Genomic DNA, 25,562 nt, shown 5'->3' with positions numbered 1-25,562 from the left:
GAATTTAAGAGAGGATGTATGAATATTCCACCTCATTAGTGATCAAAGAAATGGAGTTTGAAGCAATATTGAGAATATATTTTTTCACTTATCAAACTGGAACAGATTTTTTAAAAACCTTAGCACTCAGTGTTAACACAGGTACATCACAGAACAAGCTTATGTATTGCTCAGCTTCAATAAATTATAGTCTTTCTGGAAAATAGGTTTAGAAAGTTATTAGGAAAAAAAATACAGTTATTAGGAATTTATTTTATTTTTTTAAAGATAATAGGAATTTAAAAGTATTATAGCCAATCTACTTTTATAAATCTACTTTAAATTCTAAAAAGCAATGATGCTAACAGAGATTTCTGAAAAAAAATCAACACAACAGTATTTATAAGTCATAAAAATAAAAACAACCTAAACATAAACTTCAGAGTAACTGTGAAAAAATCATGGCTTACCCATATAATAGACTTTTGTACAGATATTTAAATAATATATTTGAAATTTGTATAACATTGCAACAAAAATTCTATTAATATCATGTTGGGAATAAAAGCAGGACATATAATTATTTTCATTACGAATGAAAAAATCAGTAATATATTAATATGATTACCTCTATTTACTGAAATGATTTTAGGTTTTTTGTACTTTTTCGTATTTTCTTTTCTACAATAAATATACACTATAACCAGAGTCCAAAAAGATCAGACAAGATGTGGAAATGTTGATAAAATGGAGCTGTGAATATCATGGCTTGGGAAATGAAACAAAGTCTTGGGCATATCCAAGGACAAAAAAAAAAAAAACAAAACTCTCATAAATATAAGGTTGCAAATGATTAACTCAATTTTATCTTAGGACTCAAAGATTTCCCACAAATAGTTTCCAGAAGAAAATGGACAATGCACAATAAAAATAACCAAGAGCAGCACAAGGAAAAAAGACAGCAAAAGCATCAGCTAGGAGAATAAAATGCAAAAGTAGATTACAAACACTACACATATTTAAATTATTACATGTAGATAAAATAATAACTAAAATAAAATAACTATTTGTACTATGTTGAAGAAGCAAAAGATAAGCTGTAAATAACTACATCAAAATATCTACATCAAACAGGGAATCATAAAATGACTTAGAAGATTTGGAAGAAAAGCAAATAAAGTTTGGAAATGAATAATTACGTTTGCATCCATCTATGTATCTATGTATCTATGTATCTATCTATCTATCTATCTATCTACCTACCTATATCTACTGAGAGTGTGAGACCAGTTAAAAACAAGAATGTAAGAAATGTTTGCCATATATGAATGATGATTATCTCCTCAAATATTACCTCTGTATTTTTTTAAATCTTCTTTTCCTTTGGAACATCACTTAAAAATGTGGTAGACCTGACTCTTTCTTGCCTGTATATCCCTTCATTTCTCTTTCATTTCACTAATCTTTCATTCATTCTCTGTTGAGCACTACATAATCTGCTAATAAAATCATCCATTTATTTTTTTAATTTCAAGTAAAAATTTGAAGGAAAAGTTAAGTAATTGAATGAATCTAAGGTATTAACTGGACAAGCGCAATGTATATGATGGAAATCCTTTCCTATAACCAGGGCTACATTCCCTCTACATGTGATAAATTGTATTAGTGTTCTCAATTATGCATGGTCTCTCTTTTTAAGAGGATTAGACTTACCATCCTGTTGACATCAGGCTTGGCCATATGACTTGCTTTGTTCAATTGAGTGTGAGCAGAAGAAACACTTATCATCTTCTGGTGGAAACTGGGTAAGAGCTATCGAGTGATCTCACTAATGAATTTGTGCTTACCACAGCAATGTGCCCTAGAAGGATCTGATCCTTCACCCTGAATCTCAGAAGTAAAAAAAAAAAAAACATGAAGCACAGACACAGCTAAGTTGCAATGCTAGTGAGAGATTAACTTTTATACTTGTATACCACTAAGATGGGGTGGTTGCTTGTTACTGTGGTGTAATCTAATAAATGCTAACCTCACACTCTCTTCTTTTCTTCCAGAGGAGTCTTCTCATTAGCTTCAAATTTTTTCTCTCCTCTGGTTCTCTTAATAAAATGTAGTAATATTAACAAGTACAATTTTAAGTTATCTTTTGGCAAACAATGTTCCTCTTTTAAAAAGCAGAGGACCGTAGGGGAAGGGAGGGAAAACTGAATGGAAAGAAATCAGAGAGGGAGACAAGCCATGAGAGACTTTGGACTCAGAGAAACAAACTGAGGGTTACAAAAGGGAGGGGGTTGGGGGGGTGGGGTAACCGGGTGATGGGTATTAAGGAGGGCACGAGTTGTGATGAGCACTGCATATTAAATGCAACTAATGAATTGTTGAACACTACATCAAAAACTAATGATGTACTACATGTTGGCTAATTGAACATAATAATAAAAATAATAAAAGTATTTTCAACATACAGATAAATCTTACAAATATTTCATTCTATCATTTCCAAAGACAAAATGATCACTAAGAAATTTTAACAATCTTCCTATATAATCATCAAATATCATCATTACTCCTTCCCTTCTTTCCTCTTTCCCTCCCTTCAATAATTAACTTTGGATAGCATAGTATGCGTCAGGTACTATTTTTGATGAAGAAAATATGGCCATGGCCTATGTCGCCCTCATGGATCTTCTCATTTTTTGAGGGGAGTGAACAAGAGTCAAATATTCACACAAACAAAATTCCAAATATGGCAAGAGATATGAAGAAGAAAAGTAGGTGTGCCAGACACACACATAATAGAGAAATTGGATTTAACTGGACAGCCAATGAAAAGCTTCTCAGAACTGACTCTTAAACTGTCTTAAGGATAAATGCTGGGAAGAAGGAACAGGAAAAATACTATAGGAAAAAGAAATAGCATAAAAATGCCATATGGGCTGAGGAAAATATAGCAAATAGGAGAAGATGAAGTAAGGCCATTGTATTTGAACCAAATAATAAGGGTAAACCAATCTGAAGGGGTATGTGCACCCCAATGTTTATAGCAGCAATGTCCACAATAGCCAAACTATAGAAAGAGCCAAGATGTCCATCAACAGATGAATGGATAAAGAAGATGTGGTGTATATATATATATATATATATATATATATATATACACAATGGAATATTATGCAGTCATAAAAAAAAACTCCGAAATCTTGCCATTTGCAACGATGTGGATGGAACTAGAGGGTATTATGCTAAGCAAAATAAGTCAATCCGAGAAAGATATGTATCATATGATCTCACTGATATGAGGAATTCTTAATCTCAGGAAACAAACTGAGGGTTGCTGGAGTGGTGGGGGGTGGGAGGGATGGGGGCTGGGTGATAGACACTGGGGAGGGTATGTGCTATGGTGAGCGCTGTGAATTGTGTAAGACTGTTGAATCACAGATCTGTACCTCTGAAACAAATAATACATTATATGTTAAAAAAATATATAAGATAGTAGGAAGGGAAAAATGAAGGGGGGGAAATCGGAGGGGGAGATGAACCATGAGAGATTATGGACTCTGAGAAACAAACTGAGGGTTCTAGAGGGGAGGGGGGTGGGGGGATGGGTTAACCTGGTGATGGGTATTAAAGAGGGCACATATTGAATGGAGCACTGGGTGTTATACGCAAACAATGAATCATGGAACACTATATCTAAAACTAATGATGTAATGTATGGTGATTAACATAACATAATAAAATAAAATTTTAAAAAAATTGCAAAGGAGACAAAAAAAAAGGGGTAAACCATGTGTGATACGAGACTGCACAGGCAGGTATGTCTGCCTATTCAGGGACCTAGTAGGAGAGTAAGGAGGCATTTTTGTCCCTTCATTCCTGTTAACATTAATGTAGGTATGGAGAGGAAATGATCATACTTATGTTAAAAAGAAAGGAAAGAAAGAAAGAAAGAAAGAAAGAAAGAAAGGAAGGAAGGAAGGAAGGAAGAAAGAAAGAAAGAAAGAGAAAGAAAGAAAGAAAGAAAAAGAAAAAGAAAGAAAGAAAGAAAGAAAGAAAGAAAGAAAGAAAGAAAGAAAGAACCTACCACAGTGCAGATAATGGATTAGAAAGAGAGCATAATGACTGCAGTAAACTAGCTTTGGAAGTCACTATAAGTTCATGCAAGATATGATGATTGCTTGTACCAGGGTGCTGGTGGAGTAATGAGATAGTTAAAAAGATACTTAGCATGTGGAACATATTTTCTTAACATGTTGAATATGAGGATTGAAATAGAAAAAGGAAGCAAGAAAACCTGTAGGTTTCTGAGCTAAGAAAACTAGCAGTTGCTAGAAAGAATTGAGGGTTGACAAGGACAGCAGAAGCTTAATTAAACATATTTTAATTTACTTTAATTTTTTAAAAAGATTTTATTTATTTATTTGACAGAGATAGACACAGCGAGAGAGGGAACACAAGCAGGGGGAATGGGAGAGGGAGAAGCAGGCTTCCCACGGAGCAGGGAGCCTGATGTGGGGCTCGATCCCAGGACCCCGGGATCATGACCCGAGCCGAAGGCAGACGCTTAACTGACTGAGCCACCCAGGCACCCCAAAACATTTTAATTTTTTTTTTTAAAGATTTTATTTATTTATTCATGAGAGACACAGAGAGAGAGAGAGAGAGAAGCAGAGGGAGAAGTAGGCTCCCAAGGAGCAGAGAGCCCGATGCGGGACTCGATCCCAGGACCCTGGGATCATGACCTGAGCCGAAGGCAGACGCTTAACCATCTGAGCCACCCAGGCACCCAAAACATTTTAATTTTAAAGTGTCTTTGAGTATAAGAGGATATGTCAAAAGGAGGATAGGAGTGAGCATAAAACTCCTTATTAGATCATTTTTTCACCATTTTGGCATCTCTAAAGGGATTCAGAGTGATTTAAAGAGCAACACCAAGCAACATCTAGGGGCACCTGGGTAGTTCAGTTGGTTAAGCCTCCGGCTCTTGATTTCAGCTCAGGTCATGATTTCAGGGTTGTTAGATTAAGCCCCGTGTCAGGCTCTGCGCTGGGAGTGGAGCCTACTTAAGATTCTCTCTCCCTCTCCCTCTGCTTCCCGCTCCCACGCTAAAAAAAAAAAAAAAGCTAATAGAAACAAACAAAATTTAAGCTAATGATAAACACAAACACCACCATACCACCCCAGGAGGATAAAATGAAGAGATGTATTATATTTAACATATTGGATATATCAAAATAAAAATTGTATTTGCACAATTACCTGTCATTGATTAAACCTGCTACAGTTTCAATATCAATTTCGAGTCTTCTGTTTTCTTCTGTCAACTGAGTATTTGCAATTGAAATATCTGAAAAGTCTTTTGCAATATTAGAAAGCTCAATATCCCATGATTTTTTCTTTAAGAAAAGAATAAAAGAATCATTTATACATGTCTTGTATCTCAGAAAGAAAAAACATGTATAATAATGAAATTACTTTTACTTGCATGAGTTAGAATTTAGGAATAGAGAATAGAACTCTAGGGAGAAGGAGGGAAAGGTCAACTTACTGTGGCATAATAATTATTAAGTACATCCAGATACTCCTGTTCATTACTTTTTCTCTTCCAGGATAGTTGATCATAAATTTTTTTCAAATCATCTAGCTAAGAAAAAATATACAGAAAAAAATAAACAAATTATGAAGCTTCCCATTCTTTTTTAAAGAAAGAAATATATTTTAAATTATGTAGCTATCATAACTTAATAAATGTTGATTAAAATAGTATAACACCATAGGTTGTTGCCATTTATAAAAATTGATGCAAGATTCTGAATAGAATATAGCAAATTAAGTCTAACAGTGTGCAAATAATTAATCAGAATAAAATAGAATGTATTTTAGTTATGCTGTAAGAATTGATAAAAATTAGAATATTTAAATCATAATTCATCACATTAAAAAATTAAAGGAAAAAATAACACGAATATGGTCAACACTCTAGAGAACAGCTATGAGATAAATTCACTATCTAGTTTCAATAATTTTTAAACTAGTACAAGGAAAAACTACACAAATACAATATAAAGAATAGAAAATACCAAAATAAATCATAAAATGCTGAATGCACACCCACTGAACTCAAGAATGAGACTAGATTATCTCTTATCACCATTATTATTAATCATGTTTTGTGGAAGTTTAACTAAATGCAATTGGATAATAAAACCAAAAGTTATTATTATAATGTTGAATATGAATAGATAATACATCTTCAACTTTAGATATGATTGAACACTTTGAAAAACTTCAGAAGATTTTATTTAAAACTACAATAAACGACTTTGGTAAAATGGCTGGTATAAGCATAAGGAAATTAATAGCTTTTAACCGTAACAGTAATAATCTGTTTAAAAACATAGTGACAATACTTAAAAACTTTGGTCAAAAAATATTAAATATTTGGGAATAAATTAAACATAAAAGGGAAGACCTATATAAAGCAAACACAAATTCTTATTTAAAAGCTTAAATCAAGACCCACATGAAAAGAATGATAAGCCATGCAAAGGTTTAATAGAATATACTGTCAGTTACACGGTTATTTAAACAATTATTTAAAAAAGGAAACTACTGTTATTGGAAGTTAAAAATCCAGTATCATATGCCATAAAGGGAAGCAACTTTAAAAATAAATAAAAACATTTTATGAAATAAACAATATAAAAATAAAATACAAGTAGTATTAAATATATTCAACTTACCAAGAAAATACTAAATATATTTTTCTTAGAATTATGATCAGTAATTAAAGAAATATTTGGATTGATGTTGTATTTTGAAGATGAGTACTTCAATGAATTACAATTTACCTGTATATTTAATAAATTTCCCATATAACTGGACATTATATTTCTAACCCAAATAAAAATAAGTTTTTTATAATTTTTAGTTTCAAGAAGCCTTTGAAATATCTTCCAGAATTGTTCTTCAGAAACTATCCAATTACTAAGTGATGTACAAGCTTTCTTACCCACTCATTATTATCATTGTTTGGGAAATAATCATGAAAAAACTATCAGTCAAGTTTTTCAGATAGTGCAACATACTTTAGATAAAGTTGTAACCAAATTACTCAGACAATGAGACATTTCCACCTTGACATAATTAAAAGGTATATTCTATGGCTTCAATTTTGCTGGATTTTTTTCTTCAGAGTGCTTCACTTATTAGAGTTCTGTTAGGACATTTTAAGTTTTTGAATTAGAAAATACCTTTGTAAAATATCCTAATTTTTGACGTAGTTCTCATTCATAAAGTCATCTAGAAGCCTGAATTTTTCACTGAGGAATACTTGAAGCTCTTTTTATAAATTAATAGGGAGTGAGTTTCTTAAAAAGCACATATTAAAGAATAATGGTTGATCATTCATTTACAAATCTGAGGGCACATATGAGTATTGGGTGGCTTTAACTAATCTGATGAATAATTTTTAAAATTTCATGAAATACTTCTCTTAAAATCCCTGCATCACTTTGCAATGGCTTGAATATGACTATTCATGAGTATAACAGTGGGTGGATTTGCCTTTTTGGCAATTTTTTGAATATATGTAATTAGTTACTTTCTTTCATCTGGCTATGGCGTTAGCATTATATGTGCTTAATCAAAAACATGGATTCCAGGACTTACCACTGTTTCTCAAGAAGTTGTCAATACATTTATATTTTCTTTATCTGTACACATTAGCAAAGAATTCACGGTATGAATGAATTCATCACTTTGCAGTGAATTCTAACAACTTTTATACTAGAAATCATAATTACTTCTTTACATATTTGGTTATCTCTGTAAGTAAAAGATGAATTGTTATTTGACATGGGCATTTAATGAATCATTTTGTTTTTTATATCCCTGAATCTCCCTGTCACCTGGTAGCAGGCTTGATAAATGTCTTACTAACTGCTTCAGCAGATCTGGACTCTGAAGTTAATTGTAATGCTAAAAACATAATTCTAAAGTCTCAGCATTTTCATTCTGTGTCACTCTGTACATACACTTGAGTATCCGTCTATTTTAAAATTTTGGTAGGCTTTCTATTTTTTGTGCTTCAACATGACAATTGTGGATTATTTAATAATTATGACCATTGTGACTAATCTTAGAATACATAACAAAGTAGATTTGTTTTCTTCACCAGTTCATAAAATCCAAAAATCTGATAAAAATCAAATTCTTCCTACACTAATCTTTCTTTGCTGCTTGTAAACATTAGTAAAGGATCTTTAGGAAATACTTTATTTTGGTCTTCATACCTATCTAAAGACATGTTACTGATTCTATTACATTCTTCACTAGTGTCTTTACTTTTACACTTAAACATCCATAATTTTTTTTTTTTTTAAGAGAGAGAGCATGCATGCCTGAGCAGGGGGATAGGGGCAGAGGGAGAGGGAGACAGAGAATCTTAAGCAGGCTCCACACCCACCCAGTGTGGAGTGTGACTCAAGGCTGGATGTCAGGACCCTGAGATCATGACCTGAGCCGAAATCAAGTGGTGCAGGCTTAACTGAATGAGCCACCCAGATGCCCCAAACATCCGTATATTTAACCACTAATCTAGGACTGAATCTATAGAAGTACAAAAATCATAAACAGGCCCCAAACCAGTTTCTAATGTACTTTCTAGATTAGATGTGGTAGCTCTGATGTCTAAAATTATACATATTTCATATGCCAAACAATTGTCAATCTTTAAGAAGTAGATTTTCCAGTGCATTTTCCAATAAAAAGAAAGGATAAACATGAAAATTCAGTGTCTTAAGGTCAAAATTAATGATCTGTACTACCATGCCACTGATAGGTGTTTGTTGGCAGGCTCAGGAAGTGAAGTTATGAAATGCTCGTGGGCGCACCTTAAGTACTACAGTATAATTCTTACAACCTGCAATTTTTGAATAAGTACCATTATTTTAGCCCTGCCCTAAGCAATAAAATCCATGGAACCACACATGAAATCACTGTGTGCTAATTGCTTTCTTAATATAAATGATAATAAACACATAACTTTGAAAATGCTCATCATTGGAATATCTAAAATTATGTAGATGTCATGAATAGTAATCTTTGCAAGTAAAAAAAGAAGAGGAAATTTGAATGGCTAATAAAAACAAAATGAAAATGAATTTACTTCACCTCCAGGCAGGAAAACGAAAATTAATCCAACACTTCTTTACCCAATAATTAAGTTGGTATGATTTTAAAACACCTACAGTGTTGGGAAAAGTGAGAAATCAGATATTTGTATTGCTCATATACACATATATATGCACAAATATACATACCAAACTTTTCAGAACATATTTTAGTAATATCTATCTTGAAGAGTACACTTAGCTCTGACACGACAATCCAAATGTGGAGAATTCAGTGCATACAAAGAACCAGCACATAAAACCAGCCTACATAAAGTTATTAATTTTAATATTGTTAGTAGTGGTTAATAACGGTTTTCATTCTGAATTTATTTGAAAGGTAAATAATTGAGTAAGTTGTAGTTGAGGTGAATAAAGTGTAATTAATGGCTCAATCAATGAACCTCCTTTGCAACTTCCTTCTAATATGCTTTCTTGTGTATCAGAGCCCAGGACAGAAAAAGAACAGAAAAGAAGGCAGGGAGGCAGGGAGGCAGTTTCTACTCTTATTTGTGAAACTGTTCAAGATGCAAATTAGTTTCAACCAATAGGAGATACAGTCATGCATATTGTGGAAAGCTAAATTGAGGTAAAAGCCATCTTCCCGATTTTTGGTTGCTTTCTCCAATTTAATTTTGCTTGCTCTCTATTGGCAAGTAAGGTCATGAGGTGTGAATATTGTCTAGCTGTGGTTTAGTGTCCATCCGCTAGCTGTGGGTGTCCCAGCTTTCTGATCCAAGGAGCAGGCGTACACTCAATACAGGTCCAGAGGCAGCCTCAGATGGCATAGTTCCTCTACTGGTCAATTTGGGAAACACTCCTGGAAAGTCTAGCCTACAGCTCTCTTGGCCAGCTTTGCAAATTTGTTGAAATCTCTAAATCCCTTTCTAAATGAATGATACCCTTTATATGTATTCTCCTTTAATCAACACGTTAACCCCTAAATCCCTGTCTTGCAGATTTTTAACATATTAAATTAACATACATCTAGTTTTCAAATGAGAAAACTGAATCTCAAAAGGGTGTAATGTGCAGGTCACAACTGGAATGTGGAGGAGAAATTTGAGTCTGATTCTCTGTGACAGCCTCTAACACAACATTCTAAATAAAGTGCTTTAAAAATTCTCAACCTTACTAATCAGAGAAATGAAAATTTAAAACTACAGAGGGATAAATCCTCCAAAAGAACTATAATTAAAAATAAATAAAAGACAATATTAGATGATGGTGTTAATCTGAGGCTGGAACTCTCATACATGATGGTCTGAGTAGGAAAAATGCATAACTATCCTGGAAAAATTTTTTGGCATTATCTACTAAAACTGAACAGATGGGGTTTTTTGGCCTAGCAATTCCCAACATAAATTAATACACAGTTCCAATGCATATTTCAACTGCCTTGGTCTGAAAAACTAGAAGGACTGAATATCATAAACTGGAACAGGGAAAACTGCAGGTTTATAGAGATGTTGGATATCTAAAGTTCAATTTTGGAAAAGGTAAGCTTGACATACCAACTAGACACCTAAGTGGAGATTGAGTTGTCAGTTACATATACATAAAGCTTATTCTAAAAGACTAAGCCCTGGGATTCTCAAATGTTAGTGGAGTTTGGGGAAATATAGAGAAACCAGGGAAGGAAACTGAAAGCAAGTTTCCAGAAGAGTAAAAAGAAACAAGAATAATGTGTTAGAAACCAAGAGAAAACGTTTCCAGAGATAAGGGTATAATCAACTTGGTTAAGTGCTACATATAAGTTAATTAAAATAAGGACAAAGAAACAATGATTAGATTTCACAATGTGGAAATCACTGTTGACCTATATCAGAGATACTCTGGTTGAATGGTGAGGGCAAAAAAGAAAATTGGAATGCGTCTAAGATAGGGTGAGAGATATTATAACCAAATAAGATTTATTACAATAATGCAAGGTTCAACATTAGGAAACCCATCAATACAATTAACTATATTTATACATATAAGAGAAAATATTACATGAGCATCTCCCTAGATGCAAAAAAGAATCTTGACAAAATTTGAAACCTGTTCCCAATTAAAAAAATACTCAATAAATTGAAACTGATATTTTCTTAACATGACAAAATATATATTGACTCCTAAGTCAGACTCTTATTTAAGGGAAAAAAAAACTAGCACCAATCCCATCAAGGGAAGAACATAGCAAGCATGCCAATGATCTCTACTACCATTTAATATCGTACTGGATGCATTAACCAGTGTAATCAGATAAGAGATAACAATTAAAAGACATAAAAATAGTGAAGGGATTGGGGCGCTTGGGTGGCTTAGTCGTGAAGCATCTGCCTTTGGCTTGGGTCATGATCCCAGTGTCCTGGGATCGAGCCCTGCGTCAGGCTCCCTGCTCAGCGGGAAGCCTGCTTCTCCCTCTCCCACTCCCCCTGCTTGTGTTCCCTCTCTCCCGCTGCCTCTCTCTCTGTCAAATAAATAAAAAATCTTAAAAAAGGGATATCGTGAAGGGATAATAATATCTATATTTACAGTTGAAATAATAGCACCCTTGGAAAATCCAAAATAAACAATGATAAAACATAAATAATTTTAAAATCAATAAATTAGTATAATATGATTTAGCATTATTGACTTCAGATACCTAAATATAACCAGTAATGAGAATTAATGAAAGAGAAAATCCCCAATTAACGTGCAACGAAATAACTAATTAGGCATAAACTTATGAAAAATATTGAAACCCTATATGAGGAAAACTTCTGAAAAATTTTCTAAAAGACACAAAAGGAGACCTGAACAAATAGAATGGTATCATCTTACTGGCTTAAAATAATACATATGTGTTATCTCATAGTTCTGCAGAACAGAATGCTGGTGGGCTAAGTGAATAGCCTGTTTAGGGCCTCACGAGCTGAAACGAAGGTTTCAGCTGGCCTGGGTTCTTCTGCAGAGACTCTAGGGAATGAGCCACTGCTAATCTCATCAAGATTGTAGGCAGAATTCATTTTCCTTTCACATTTTTTATATGGCCCACTCCATTTTAAAGTCAGCAATGGCTGGTTGAATGCTTCTCATGTTCTGTGTCTCTCTGACTCCACCTTCTGCTACATTTCCCTGACTTTTTCTATCCTCAGCCAAGAGGAAGAACAATCTTCTTTAGCTCTCAATTGCACCCTCTGGAATTTCATCCACACTCTCAATTCTTGGTTACACCTTCAGGACTCTTGGTTTCACCATTCGAGTCATCCTTCCTTTTTCATGAAAGATAGCACATGTTTGCAGGTGGATAATTTTATCAACCAGCTTCCTGCCAGCAGAATCATGAGATCCAACAGCTTTCTTTTATACACTGTTGGCCTCTTTCAGTATTTTGCTGATATGAAATTCACAACATGTGGGTCTCCCATGTATAATAGTGATGCAGTCATTCATTCATTCATTCATATATATGTGTATATATACACATATATGTATGCATGTATGCATATCTATATATTTATATATCTTATATATATGCATATGTATGTTTATGTGTATGTGTGCATGTGTCTGTGTTTGTGTGTGTATTCCATTACATAGTGGGGACATGTCCAAAATATTTCTTAGATAATCACTTCTCTATTTTTGGTTACACTGTTAATAGTTGAGGGGCAATATCCTTATGTGTCCTTCTAGATTAAGGAACATGTGAATTACTTCAATTAAAAAAGAATTTCAATTAAAACTGATTAATATTTGTAAATTATACCCAAATGTATAAACTTAAATTCTAGTAGTGACATAGAATATAGGTTTTTTCCCCCAACATATATAAAACCACCTCTACAACTAGAAAATGATTGAATTCATAACCTTAAAGCATTTTTATCATTTAAAGAATACTAATGAAAGTAACCAATATTTACAGTACTTAATATAGAGTTACTCTCTCTAAGAGAACTGTGAAGTACAAGAAATCCAGCAGGTAGTCTCATCTAAAAGTTAATCATGGGGCGCCTGGGTGGCTCAGTCGTTAAGCGTCTGCCTTCGGCTCAGGTCATGATCCCAGGGTCCTGGGATCGAGCCTCACATCGGGCTCCCTGCTCCGCGGGATGCCTGCTTCTCCCTCTCCCACTCCCCCTGCTTGTGTTCCCTCTCTCGCTGTGTCTCTCTCTGTCAAATAAATAAATAAAATCTTTAAAAAAATAAAAATAAAAAAAATAAAAGTTAATCATAAGGTACCAAATGCATACAAAATTATTTATTATGAGAATAACTTTTCTTAGCTCTCCATTTCACTCAAATCAATTGTAAAATTTCTAAAATCTATCTCTTTTACAACATAGATAATGTTTGCTTAAGACAAAGTCAAGGAATTTTTATTTTAAAGAATAAATCACAGACCTGTACATCTGAAAAAATATTATATGTTAAAAAAAAAAAGATAGTAGGAAGGGAAAAATGAAGGGGGGGAAATCGGAAGGGGAGATGAACCATGAGAGATTATGGACTCTGAGAAACAAACTGAGTTCTAGAGGGGAGGGCGGTGGGGGATGGGTTAACCTGGTGATGGGTATTAAAGAGGGCACATATTGAATGGAGCACTGGGAATTATACGCAAACAATGAATCATGGAACACTACATCAAAAACTAATGATGTAATGTATGGTGATTAACATAATAAAATAAAATTTAAAAAAATCAAAAAGTAGAGTACTATAAATATCAGCCCTGTAAATTTACAGCATTGAAGCAATAAGAAAAAATAGGAATAACAGGTTACAATTATAAACATGAAAAAAACTCAATGTAATGAAAGTTAACAAAAATCAGCTTTAAAAATCAAACTTGTAAAATATGTTTACAAAGAATAATGTGAGCAAGTCTTCCACAAAAATAAGTATAAATAGTAAACATATGGGGGAAAAAAAGAATTAGTAAATTAAATCACAAATGATATTGAGGAGGGAAAAACCCTCTATACTTATAATGAAAACACCAAGAATTGTTATGTAGTGTGGTTTTAAAGTTTTTTAAAAATGTATTTTTTAAAAGTTAACATGTGCATAAAAGGAAATCACAAAACACAAGAAGCAAAGAACAAAGTCATCTGTAATCACAAGCAATTTACAGTCTGACTTCTAGGTCCAGTGTGTGTATCTATACAACTAAGCATTTTAATGTAATTAAGAGCGTACAGTTATGTATCGTGCTTTTTCACACAACATGAATATTTACCATTTCAAAGTCCCCAAACTGAGAGTATTTTGATAACCAAGAATACACTACACCAACTCAATCTGAAAAAAAAAAAAATGTAATCCTGCCTTACTTGGTGCCAAATATGTCATAAAAGACAAAAATGGCAACAGGCCTCTAGATAAAGATATTGGCAAAATTCAATTAAAATAATGCATTCTCTTCATGTTCAATTAAAAATGAGACATAAAGTAATAGAGTACACAAAGTATAATGCTGCTGAAAGAATTCATTATTCAATCTATACTATTAGCAAAGAGCTACGTTGCCATTGAATCACTTAGTATCTTCCTATAGTGTAGCCAAAAGCAATGTACACACATTAACAGTTATCATTTAAATGTAAATATGAACACACCCACATACATCTCTCCCTCTATACTTCCTTCTGCCCCTCTGTTGCCAACCTAATAAGTCCTAACATACATTTCTCAGAGACAGTTTAACAATTCCATGCTCAAGATGCTTCTTTCCTATCAATTATAACAAAAAGAAACTTATAAATTGGTTAATTAAATAGCTGTACATTTTATCATACATTGCACCTCAGGATATCTGAAAAACCTAGATGTTACAAATAATGAACCTTGTCCACAATAAACACAAGAACTTTACAAAGACACATATACAGACCTATGGTTATAACTTAAAACTGTCTTCTAGATATAGAGATACTAGTAAAAAGCCCTTCCCGTCACCCTTCATTTGCTCCATCCACCATTTCAATGACTAAGTACAGGAATACATCTAGCTCCAAGAGGTGGATTAACAGACACCTCAGAACAGTCCTAAAAACTAACAAAAGGACATTTATTGTAACAGGACTATTTTACCACCCCTACTTTTTATATACTTTGGACATTAGGACTTGTTTATCCTTTAATACACAGCAATGTTAACTACAATGCACTTACATAACGATGGTTATTAGACAATCTGAACTTGGCTAAAGACTCGTGGGCACAGAACACTTCTCTCCTCACTCCCTTCCCTGCCCACCCCACAACCCGTGAACAGTCAGCATACTCTCTAAGACATCAAGTTTAACAATTCCATTCCCAAAATACAACCATTCTTATGAGTTAACAGAATACTTAAAGGGTGTTACTTTAATTCTCTACCTTTAACATATGTGCACCTTTAAACATCTAGAAGACTAGATCTTTCAAGTAAGGATTTATTTGAAGTTTGCCCACTATATACACAGCAGCATTGAAGGAACCCTCCCTCTTCTCACCTCTATCAACCCAGGAGAAAGTATAGTATCTGTAATGCTTAGAGGGAATTTTAACAATTTCACTTCCTCTAGTTGTTTGCAGAACAATCTTTTTTTTTTTTTAAAGATTTATTTATTTGACAGAGAGAGACACAGCGAGAGAGGGAACACAAGCAGGGGGAGTGGAAGAGGGAGAAGCAGGCGTCCCGCCCAGCAGGGAGCCCGATGTGGGGCTCGATCCCAGGACTCTGGGATCATGACCTGAGCCGAAGGCAGACGCTTAACGACTGAGCCGCCCAGACGCCCCCATCCTGGTAACTTTCTTGCACCAATGTTAATGTTTAAGTTTTAGAAAGTTTAGAAATTTAGATGTGGTATCAGGATTTGATGATAATACTTAAAAACTGAAAACATCCTAAACGTTCGATAATAAAGTTCTAAGAAACTCTCAATTATTAAAATTACATTGTAAAATATAATTTTGAGTAAGTTTTTTTATAAGGAGAAACATGTCATCAATTACTGTATGGATATGATAATATAGTTTTTAAATATAGCACAAAGCCTGTTTATGCAAAACAAATATTAGCAGTGACCACATCTGGATAGTGAAGTCATAGATCAATATTCTCTTCTACTCACATGAGTATATTCTAAACTCTGAGGTATGAACATTAAATATTTGTGCTATTCAAAAAGTGCCTTAAAGAAATGCTAGCTAATAGTTTGTGCAATGAATCCTACCAAATTTTCTGAGAGTTTTAAGGAAGAAAATAGGATCCCTTATTAGTAATTTCAATGTAGTGTGGTAGTGAAAACTCACTGGAAATTATTTGAAGTGGAAATGCAGGAGAGAAATCTGAGTGAATGCAGAAAATCCTTTCAAGAACTTTTGCTTCAAAGTGTAACAAGAAATGCAACTGTAGCTCTTAGGGAAAGATTTAAAAACAACAAAAAACATTAAGCATTCCAAACAGAGAAGTGAAAGGTAAAAAGGAATAGAATAAGCCTAAAGGAATAAGAAGAAAATAAATCCTAACTATAAAAGCAAACATTAATATTTTAGAAGTTGGAAATTATAGAGTTATGAAATCTAAGGGCCACCTCTTATTTTTTATTCCACTTATAAAAACTTGAAAATCTAATTTAAAAAGTGAAAAATACATATACAATTAATTAGAAGTAAGAGATAAAAGTATAAGAGAGCATTCTATAACATATCATAATAATTTCAAAATCTTAATCCACTTGGATTATTTCTAGGGCCATTAAAAATTGTAAATTAACCTTAAGAAGAAACCTATATAACCTGGTAAGATCAATCATGTGATGAAATAAAACAACTGTCCATGACAAATAAAATAATAATGCAAACAATTAAAAAATATAAAAGCATGAGAGTTATATTTTCACTAAGGGTTTTATCTAACTTTCAAGAAAAAGTTATTTAAATCCATATTAATTCCTTAGGTAATAAGAAAGGAAGAAAAGCTTCACAATTCATTTTTTAAAGCTAGTATAATCCTGATAAGAAAATCTATCAAATATAGCACAAATTAAGAACACTGGAATACAGACTAACTTATGAATATGGATGCAAAATCTTAAATAAAATACTTGCAAATCAAACTCAGCAGTAAATTAAAGGAACAATAAACCATAACCAAACAGAGTCATCTCAAGAATTTTAAAAAGATTTAATATTAATATAATACATCACTTCAATAGGTCAAACGAGAAACTCTTTAGAATCTTCACAGATGCTCACAAAGCAACATCTATTCCTGGTAAACAGTTTTTATAACCTGAGTATATTTTTTAAATCTTTAACATGATAATGAGCATATATTTGAAATCAACACTTAGATAACATTAAAGACTTCTTTAAAATAAGAAATGAAATAAAGTCAATTTCATAGATTTTAAAAATATTTTAGAAATATGCCACACTGATTGAAATCTCATGATGAAAAAATTAGCAATATGTACTTTTATATATATTATCACATTTTATCCATATTATTTTATTGAATATTTTATTTTTATTTATTTTTATTTTCTTAAGATTTTATTTATTCATTTGACAGAGAGAGACACAGCAAGAGAGGGAACACAAGCAGGGGGAGTGAGAGAGGGAGAAGCAGATTCCCGCTGAGAGGGAGCCCGATGCCGGGCTGACCTGAGCCGAAGGCAGACTCTTAATGACTGAGCCACCCAGGTGCCCCTTTTATTGAATATTTTATAATGAAGGAATATCAAAAAATTGCATTGCAGTTTGGCTCTACCACTTAACAGCTTTGTGTCCATGAAGAATTTACTCTGGCTCTTTAGACTAGTTTATTTGGTGGTAGTAATAATTATGCACATGATTAATAATAATTATTGGCTTACCTTTTTTTTAAGAAATAAATTGCTTAATTCATAAGATTTTAAGGTAAAATATGAATCAAAAAGCAGAATTTGCTAGATGTTTTGTGGTATCAGGATTTATACTCTATAGTACATAGACCAATAAGGTAGTAATAAATAATAAATTTCTACTAACAAAATCAATATCCAAAAATGAAAACATAAGTATATATACAAAAGCAATTCACTTATTTACAACCTTTATCTGCAATCTGATTTTTTAAAAAAAGTTTTGTGTACCTGCTACTGCTTAGTAAAATATGAAAATCACAAAGGATTTCTAAATCTTTAAAAGTCATTTTTTATTATCTAATGAAATGACTGGATAAAATGAAATATAGATGGCTGTTTTTTTAATATCACAAGAAACTAAGAGTTACAGATGATGAAATTATGTTCTAAAATAATTCTGAACTATGGTAGTAGTAGACTTCAAAGAAAACATGAGAAAATTTATAGGAAATCTGTCCTTTAACATTTAAAAAGAATTTGATTTTGACAATATTTTTAAAGTACTTAACCAATTTCAAGATGTTTTCTGGCCTACAAAAGCTATTGTTTGTAGAAATGAGAAGGAAAAATGTGTTTTCATAGATACAATTCCAACACAAATTAGAAAAAAGTGTATGTTAATGAAGTAAAGACTAAATTGGAAGCATGATATGCCTGGAAATTTTAAAAAATCAGTTAGGTTGTATGTGCAATTAGGCAGCACAAATCTTTTACTTTTCTCTTGAGCTAGAAGTTTCAACTGCATACCAAAAAATAATGCATGGAAGTGATGCACATCATTGCTTTTAATTGAGTGCTTAACATGCGCTCTTTGAAAACCTAGTTAAAAGGTTTTTATAATGAGCAAAATGTAGAAAAAAAATTAATATATCTAAACTTCATCATGTTCTGATCTTCCCCAGGAAGTATGATAGACCCCAAATGATTTCTATAATTGAAAAATATTACTAACCTTATAAAATATGTTCATAATATCTCATCAAAAATAACATCTTGTTAGGAAGGGCCATACTTGCTATTTTAGAGATGATCAAAGAAATAAAAAACTGATTGTTTGTAGGCTTAGTGAATGAATTTTCCATTTTTGAAGATATTTTGTTAACAATGATATTCTTTAAGATGACAAATTTCAGCATGATTAGGAAATTGAGAACATAATTATTTGACAACACTATATAATATTTTAAAAATTTTTACTGGTTGTGCTGTATTTTCCTGATGCTTATAGTAGTCCCTGGAAAGAAATTATACATAAGAAAGTACATGCACCATTTTAAATCTTCACGGATTATGTGAATGTATGCACTATACACTCCACATCCCACAAAATTCTTTCCAAGCTCACAAGGTGATACATTTCTTTTTCTCCATTTATTCCTCCTTCTTTCTTTCCTTTCCTTCTTCCTTCCTCCTATCTTCCCTTCCTTCTTTCCTTCCTCCCTCCCGTCCTCCCTTCCCTTCCCTTCCCTTCCTTTCCTTTCTCTCCCCTTCCTTCTTTTCTTTCATTTATTCACTGGTTAACTCACTCATTCAAAAAGCCTGAAATGCCTTTTCTTGAGTGCCTAATATGGCATATCATTGAGTACCTAATATAGGACAGACACTGTGCGTGTTACACAGAGGAAACAAAAATCACAATGCATCTTCTATCCTTAAAAACCTTATAGTCTAAAAAGTAGAACACAGGTAATCACGACTTCAGTAGTGTTGTAAGTACTGGTATGGAGCTAAACATAGAGTGCAATTAGTGGCCAAAGCAGACAGAAGAAAGTGAAGAGACTGTTTCACCAACGATTTTACCTCTTCCAAGCTGAAGTTTAAAATGAGAGGATTCATAGGGTGCCTGGGTGGCTCAGTTGGTTAAGCATCTGACTCTTTTTTTTTTTTTTTTTTTTAAAGATTTTATTTATTTATTTGAGAGAGAGAGAATGAGAGACAGAGAGCATGAGAGGGGGGAGGGTCAGAGGGAGAAGCAGACTCCCTGCTGAGCAGGGAGCCTGATGCGGGACTCGATACCGGGACTCCGGGATCATGACCTGAGCCGAAGGCAGTCGCTTAACCAACTGAGCCACCCAGGCGCCCCAAGCATCTGACTCTTGATTTTGGCTCACGTCATGATCTCAAGGTCCTGAGACTGAGCTCCACCCCCACCCCCACCCCCACCCCCCCCCCCCCCCCCCGCGCTGGGCTCCAGAAAGGTGTGGAGGCTGCTTAAGATTCTCTTTCTCCCTCTCCCTCTCCCTCTGCCCCTCCCCTCACTGCTTACATGTGCACGCATGCTCTCTCTCTCTTAAAAAAATAATAAATAAATAAATAAAATGAGAAGATTCAGCCAGACCATGGTAGGACTGGGAGGATGAATACTGACTTTATAATCAGAGCGGAATGTATTTATGAAAAAATAGAATAAAGAAAGCACTTGGTACATTCTGGCCTCTTGCAGTTTTTCCAGGTAGCTAGAGAACAGAGTTAGAGGGAAAAGGGTAGCTACAGAGAAGCTGGAGAAAGAAAGAAGGGCAAATTGAAGAGATACTTATATTGCTATCTATTTAAGATCAGTTTCTTCCACTTCATTGTTCCTATGTTATCCCCTCTGGCACTTTGGCCCACTGTGTTTTTGTTTAGTGTTTTAAGCCTTGCCTATTTCTGGATTCTTTTACGTTGCCTATGCAGCAGTGTAAGTCATGCCCATATTAAGTCAGGGGCATATTTCCTACACTGCATGAAAGAGAACAAAATAAAGACATTTTCAGGGAAACAAAATTTTGAAAATACCAAATCTAACTCACTAATAAAGCTTGTAAAAAATACATTTTAGTAACAAGGAAAAATAATGCTTAGGAATGTCTGATAAACAAAAAGAGTTGTGTGCAAAATGTTACACTGGGAAAAAATATAATCCAACATTTATTGTGTAAACTAATAAAAAATTATCTTAATACAGGGATTATTAAATAAAATAGGTATAACATGATGGAAAATAAACCACATATCAAGAAAAAATCATAAGGTCCTCAAACTGTTCAAGTTAAAGATGTTGATTATGCTTCATAATCATAAATATGCATTCCAAAACTTCTAATAATTTATAGCTTAAAAATGTAAAAATAAAATATATCATAAGCAAAAACTTAATTCTAAAGATTCTAAACTTAGTTTCATCTAAAACATGGCTACAAATTATATAAAGCAGAAAATAACAGAAAAATGGAAAAAATAAGAAAGAAATCCACTATCACATTGAAATATTTTAATACAGTTCTCAGTAATTTATACATCAGTCAGAAAATAAATCAGAAACATAAAAGATTTAAATAACAGAATTAGCACAGTTTACAAAATGAACCTATTTAAGATTGCATCCCCCTACCAGAGAAAAGATTTTTCCTAAATAAAATATTTATGCAAATTACCCAAGTAGTAAGACAAAAATTAAACCTTCACAGATTTTAAATAATACCTACCATATAAACTACATTTACAAATAAATCAGAATTACATTAAAAGCTTATTTTAAAAAATAACCTTAAAATTCAGTGGAGATATAAGGGTTAATTTGTCTAAGACTAATCTCAGGTTGATTTTCCAGAGAGAGTTTGCCTTCTACAAAGTTCCAAGGAAACTGGTTGAGGTTCAATTTAGAAAAACCACCCAAATAAATGGACAGATAGATCATGTTTATGTTTAGGTATCCCCATCATAAAGATTTCATTTTTCCATCAATCTATAAGTGAATATGATTCCAATCATAATTCCAATAAAACTTCTGAAGGAAAGGAATAAGATAACACTGAAATTTATATGGAAAGACAAGGTCAAGAACAGCCTAAAACTCATAAAGAAATGTAAGACTGAGGGATTCACCATAATAGATAATCAAAACTCACTACAGAAGCTTAGTAATGTAGACATGAAGTACTGAGGTAAAGATGGTTAGGTAAACCAAACAAATCAAAAAAAGAATGGAAAAGATCCACCCAAATATGGAAGCCTCACATGTGATAGAGATGGCACTGCATATTAACACATAAATACAATAAGTTATATTGCAACAATTTGTTTTCTATTTAAGAAAGAAAATGTAATTGGAACCTCAACTTCACACCATACCCATATATGAATCTCATATTGATTATGCTTCACATGTGGCAAGTGAAATATACATTCCTAAAATTCTAGATAGTTTCTTACTTCCAAACTTATAAATAAAAGGAAAAAATATCAGTTTTGATATTTTAAACATAATTTCATCTAGAAGCATCATGTAAATATGAAAAGTCAAATTTCAAAACATTTAGAACAAAATACCAGAGAATATTTTTTGACTTAAGGTAGAAAAAAAAAATTCTTAAATTCAGAAAAGCACAAAGGTCAAAGGAAAAATATTTATAACTTTTACTACACTAAAACTGAAATTTCTCTTCATCAGAAGTTACCATAAAGAAATGAAAGAAGATTGGATAAAAATATTTTTAACATATGTAACTTTAAAATATTTAGTATCAATAATATACAACAAATTCTTACAAATAAGTCAAAATACAATCACTCAACAGATGGGGAAAAATCATGAGCAGCTTTTTCACAAAAAAAAAAGGAAATACAAATGACCTCTAAAAAGCCATTAAAACACACTTAGTCTCACTCTTAATTATGGATTAATTTTAAAAATTTAATGAGACATAAAGAGTATATAGATAGAAATATACTATAATATTATAATAGAAATATTATAATAGAAACTGGCAATAAAAAAACATGTAGTTTTAATTCTAAGTAGGAATGCCAAATGGTACAGAATGTGCATATTATTGCTTTGTACTATAGTATTATTTCTTTTTACCATTTTATCAATTCCTTTTACCATTACTTCTTTTACTATAGTGAATGAGATGTGGCAGGAAAGATGAATCATAAGGGACGGTCAGAGTGATACTATGCCAGAGAGGACTCAACCCCCCCATTCCGGATTTAAAGATGAAGGGTACCACCAGCCTGGGATGCAAGCAGCCTCTGAAAGCTGAGAATGATCCCAGGCTGAGAGCCACCAGGGAAACAATGACTTCAGTTCTAAAAGCACAGAACCTGAGTCCTGCCAAAACTGAAATGAGCCTGACAGCAGATTAATCCTAGAGTCTCCAGAAAGAAATGTAGGGCTGCTGATAGCTTGATTTCAGTCTTAGAAGACCCAGAGCACAGGAACCAGCTAAGACATGACCCAGAGAAACCTTGAGATAATAAATGGATGTTGTTTCAAGCTGCTAAAATTCTGGTAATTTGTTATGTAGTAAGAGAAAACCAATATAAACAGAAAATGGGCTAACTGCTATTTCATTACTGACATTAAGTTTTAACAGCTATGGCTTAAAAATAAAATCAGTATTTTTTAAAATTTTTAAATCAGAAAACCCACCGTTTTTGATAAAGCAGATAATTCCTCTGTTGATGTCTTTGTTTCCTTCAATGCTTCACTCACTGCTTCTTCATCCTCCTCAATACTAACATTAACATTTTCTATTGCTATAGAGTAGTGACTATATAGATTGTCAAGTTTCTCTCTCTCTCTCCTAAGAGGAAAAACACAGTTGGTTTTATCCACAATGAAAGGCAAATCATGTTTAAAATTATATGTAAATTAGTTTCTGACTTAACAATGTAAATCAATGGAATTTACCTATTCCTAAAACTTCTCCCATCCCAAAGCAACTTCTTCTTTTTTTTTTTTAAAGATTTTATTTATTTGACAGAGAGACACAGCGAGAGAAGGAACACAAGGCAGGAGGAGTGGAGAGGGAGAAGCAGGCTTCCCGCTGAGCAGAGAGCCCGATGCGGGGCTCGATCCCAGGACCCCGGGATCATGACCTGAGCCGAAGGCAGACGCTTAACGACTGAGCCACCCAGGCGCCCTGCCAAAGCAACTTCTTAAAAGTACCATTTAGGATCAAGAACTAAATGGTGAGAAAAAATTCACTAGGTGCATCTATGTTTCCAATGGAAAAAAGTGAGAGAAAAGTGATTTCTAAATTATTTAAAATAAATCACCTTTTGATTTGATTTCAGGTGATAGAGCTAAGCACCTTTGATAAAGAGGGTGGGCAGTACAGGGATGGAAAGGCAAGACAAAAAGAAGAGAAAAAAAGGAGAGGATGTAGAAGTGGAGACCACACATTTTTAAAGCCCTAGTTTACTGTTTTGTCTTTCCTGGTCTAGAGGTAAAATGGAGGAAACTGCAGCTTAGAAAAACAACAGGTTTACTAAAAAATAAATTGCCAAGGAATATTTTGTTCCTATGTGATCTTCCACAAAGAAAGCCAGAGCTAAACTGTAATCACATAATCCTGTATCTTCTCTGGTAGGTAGAAAACACATTCCAAATATAAAAGTCCCTTTAGGCACTGGTGTTAGAGTTTAATATAGGTAAAAAGGATGGTGAGAAAATGACAAAATTATCATTTCCATAAAATATCAGCAAGAAATACAGATAACTCCACCTGGAAGTAACCCAGATTCTCATGCACTAACCCTGATTTTTAGGAGTAGAGTCAAAATAAAACTGAAAGATATAACCTCACTATGGAAATGAAAGTTAAAACAATAAACAAATAAGCAAAATAGATTCTTCTTTACCCTTCCACGTCTGGAGAGTGTAGGTCTCCCTATCAGAATTCTAGAAGCCAAGTAGATAATGAGAGGTGGGGAACCTCAGCATTCAAGATATATGTTTGGTTATATTTCTTTCTTTTGAAATTAATTTTTCTTTTCTCAATGGTATCTATTTCCCCGAGTCCAGATAATGCATTATAGACTCTGAGTAAGAAGTGGACAACTGCCCAGTGTCATCGAATTCAGGAACTAAGTATTATTTTAGTTGTCTCCTTATCCCCATTTCCTTTAAAGTTGACGCCACCAATTCATCAGCCCTTTAAGGATCAGGGTAAAAGTTTGCTACTCATGACCCCAGACACTGGTAGTTTAGATTGTATCATTCTCATATCTGCTAAATCAGAATAAACTTAGAAGAATAAAATGGGAAGAATCATTCTACCTGTTAAGAGTTACAATGTAGAGCAATCAAGATGCTAAAGAGCATATGCTGTATGTATGCTTCCATTCATATGGATTTCAAGAACAGGCAAAACTAAGTCTGGTGATAGAAGTCAGAATGAAGATGACCTCTTTGGGATGGAAGGGGGCAGTGGTATGGACTGGGAAAGAAGAAGAGAAACTTCTAGTATGCTGAAAAGCTTCTATACCTTAATCATGGGTGTATACATATTTCAAAAATCATCAATGTATACACTTGATAGCATACATAATCAAGTTCTTGTATATGTATTAATTCCCAACAAATTAAAAAATAGTGAAGAACAATAAACATATCTCTAAAATTTTATTTAATAAATCATTTATGACTCCTCTAATGCTTACAGTAGAACTTTTAGAAAACATACTTAGATGAGAAGAAAATCATCCAAGAAGGATTTATATGACGTAATAAAAAATGGTAAGTGCAGGAATTAATACAAATGTACCTTCACGTTTA

At 33.2% G+C, this 25,562-nt stretch overlaps 1 protein-coding gene across 1 annotated transcript in view; it reads right to left on the bottom strand.

The window, feature by feature from the left end:
- The window catches only part of CCDC178 (coiled-coil domain containing 178), a 410,550-nt gene that overhangs the window by 304,870 nt on the left and 80,118 nt on the right, over positions 1 to 25,562 (bottom strand). Inside the window, exons 9-11 of the mRNA XM_078060501.1 lie at positions 23,433 to 23,586; positions 5,528 to 5,623; positions 5,239 to 5,375 (exon numbers count right to left, since the gene is read on the bottom strand). Coding sequence (XP_077916627.1) covers positions 5,239 to 5,375; positions 5,528 to 5,623; positions 23,433 to 23,586 — 387 coding nt within the window. The remainder of the gene's footprint in view (positions 1 to 5,238; positions 5,376 to 5,527; positions 5,624 to 23,432; positions 23,587 to 25,562) is intronic.

This window comes from Halichoerus grypus, chromosome 13, assembly GCF_964656455.1.
Source record: "Halichoerus grypus chromosome 13, mHalGry1.hap1.1, whole genome shotgun sequence".
Lineage (NCBI taxonomy): Eukaryota > Metazoa > Chordata > Mammalia > Carnivora > Phocidae > Halichoerus > Halichoerus grypus.
The sequence above is the reverse complement of the archived record's forward strand: the minus strand, read 5'-3'. Positions and strand labels throughout refer to the sequence as shown.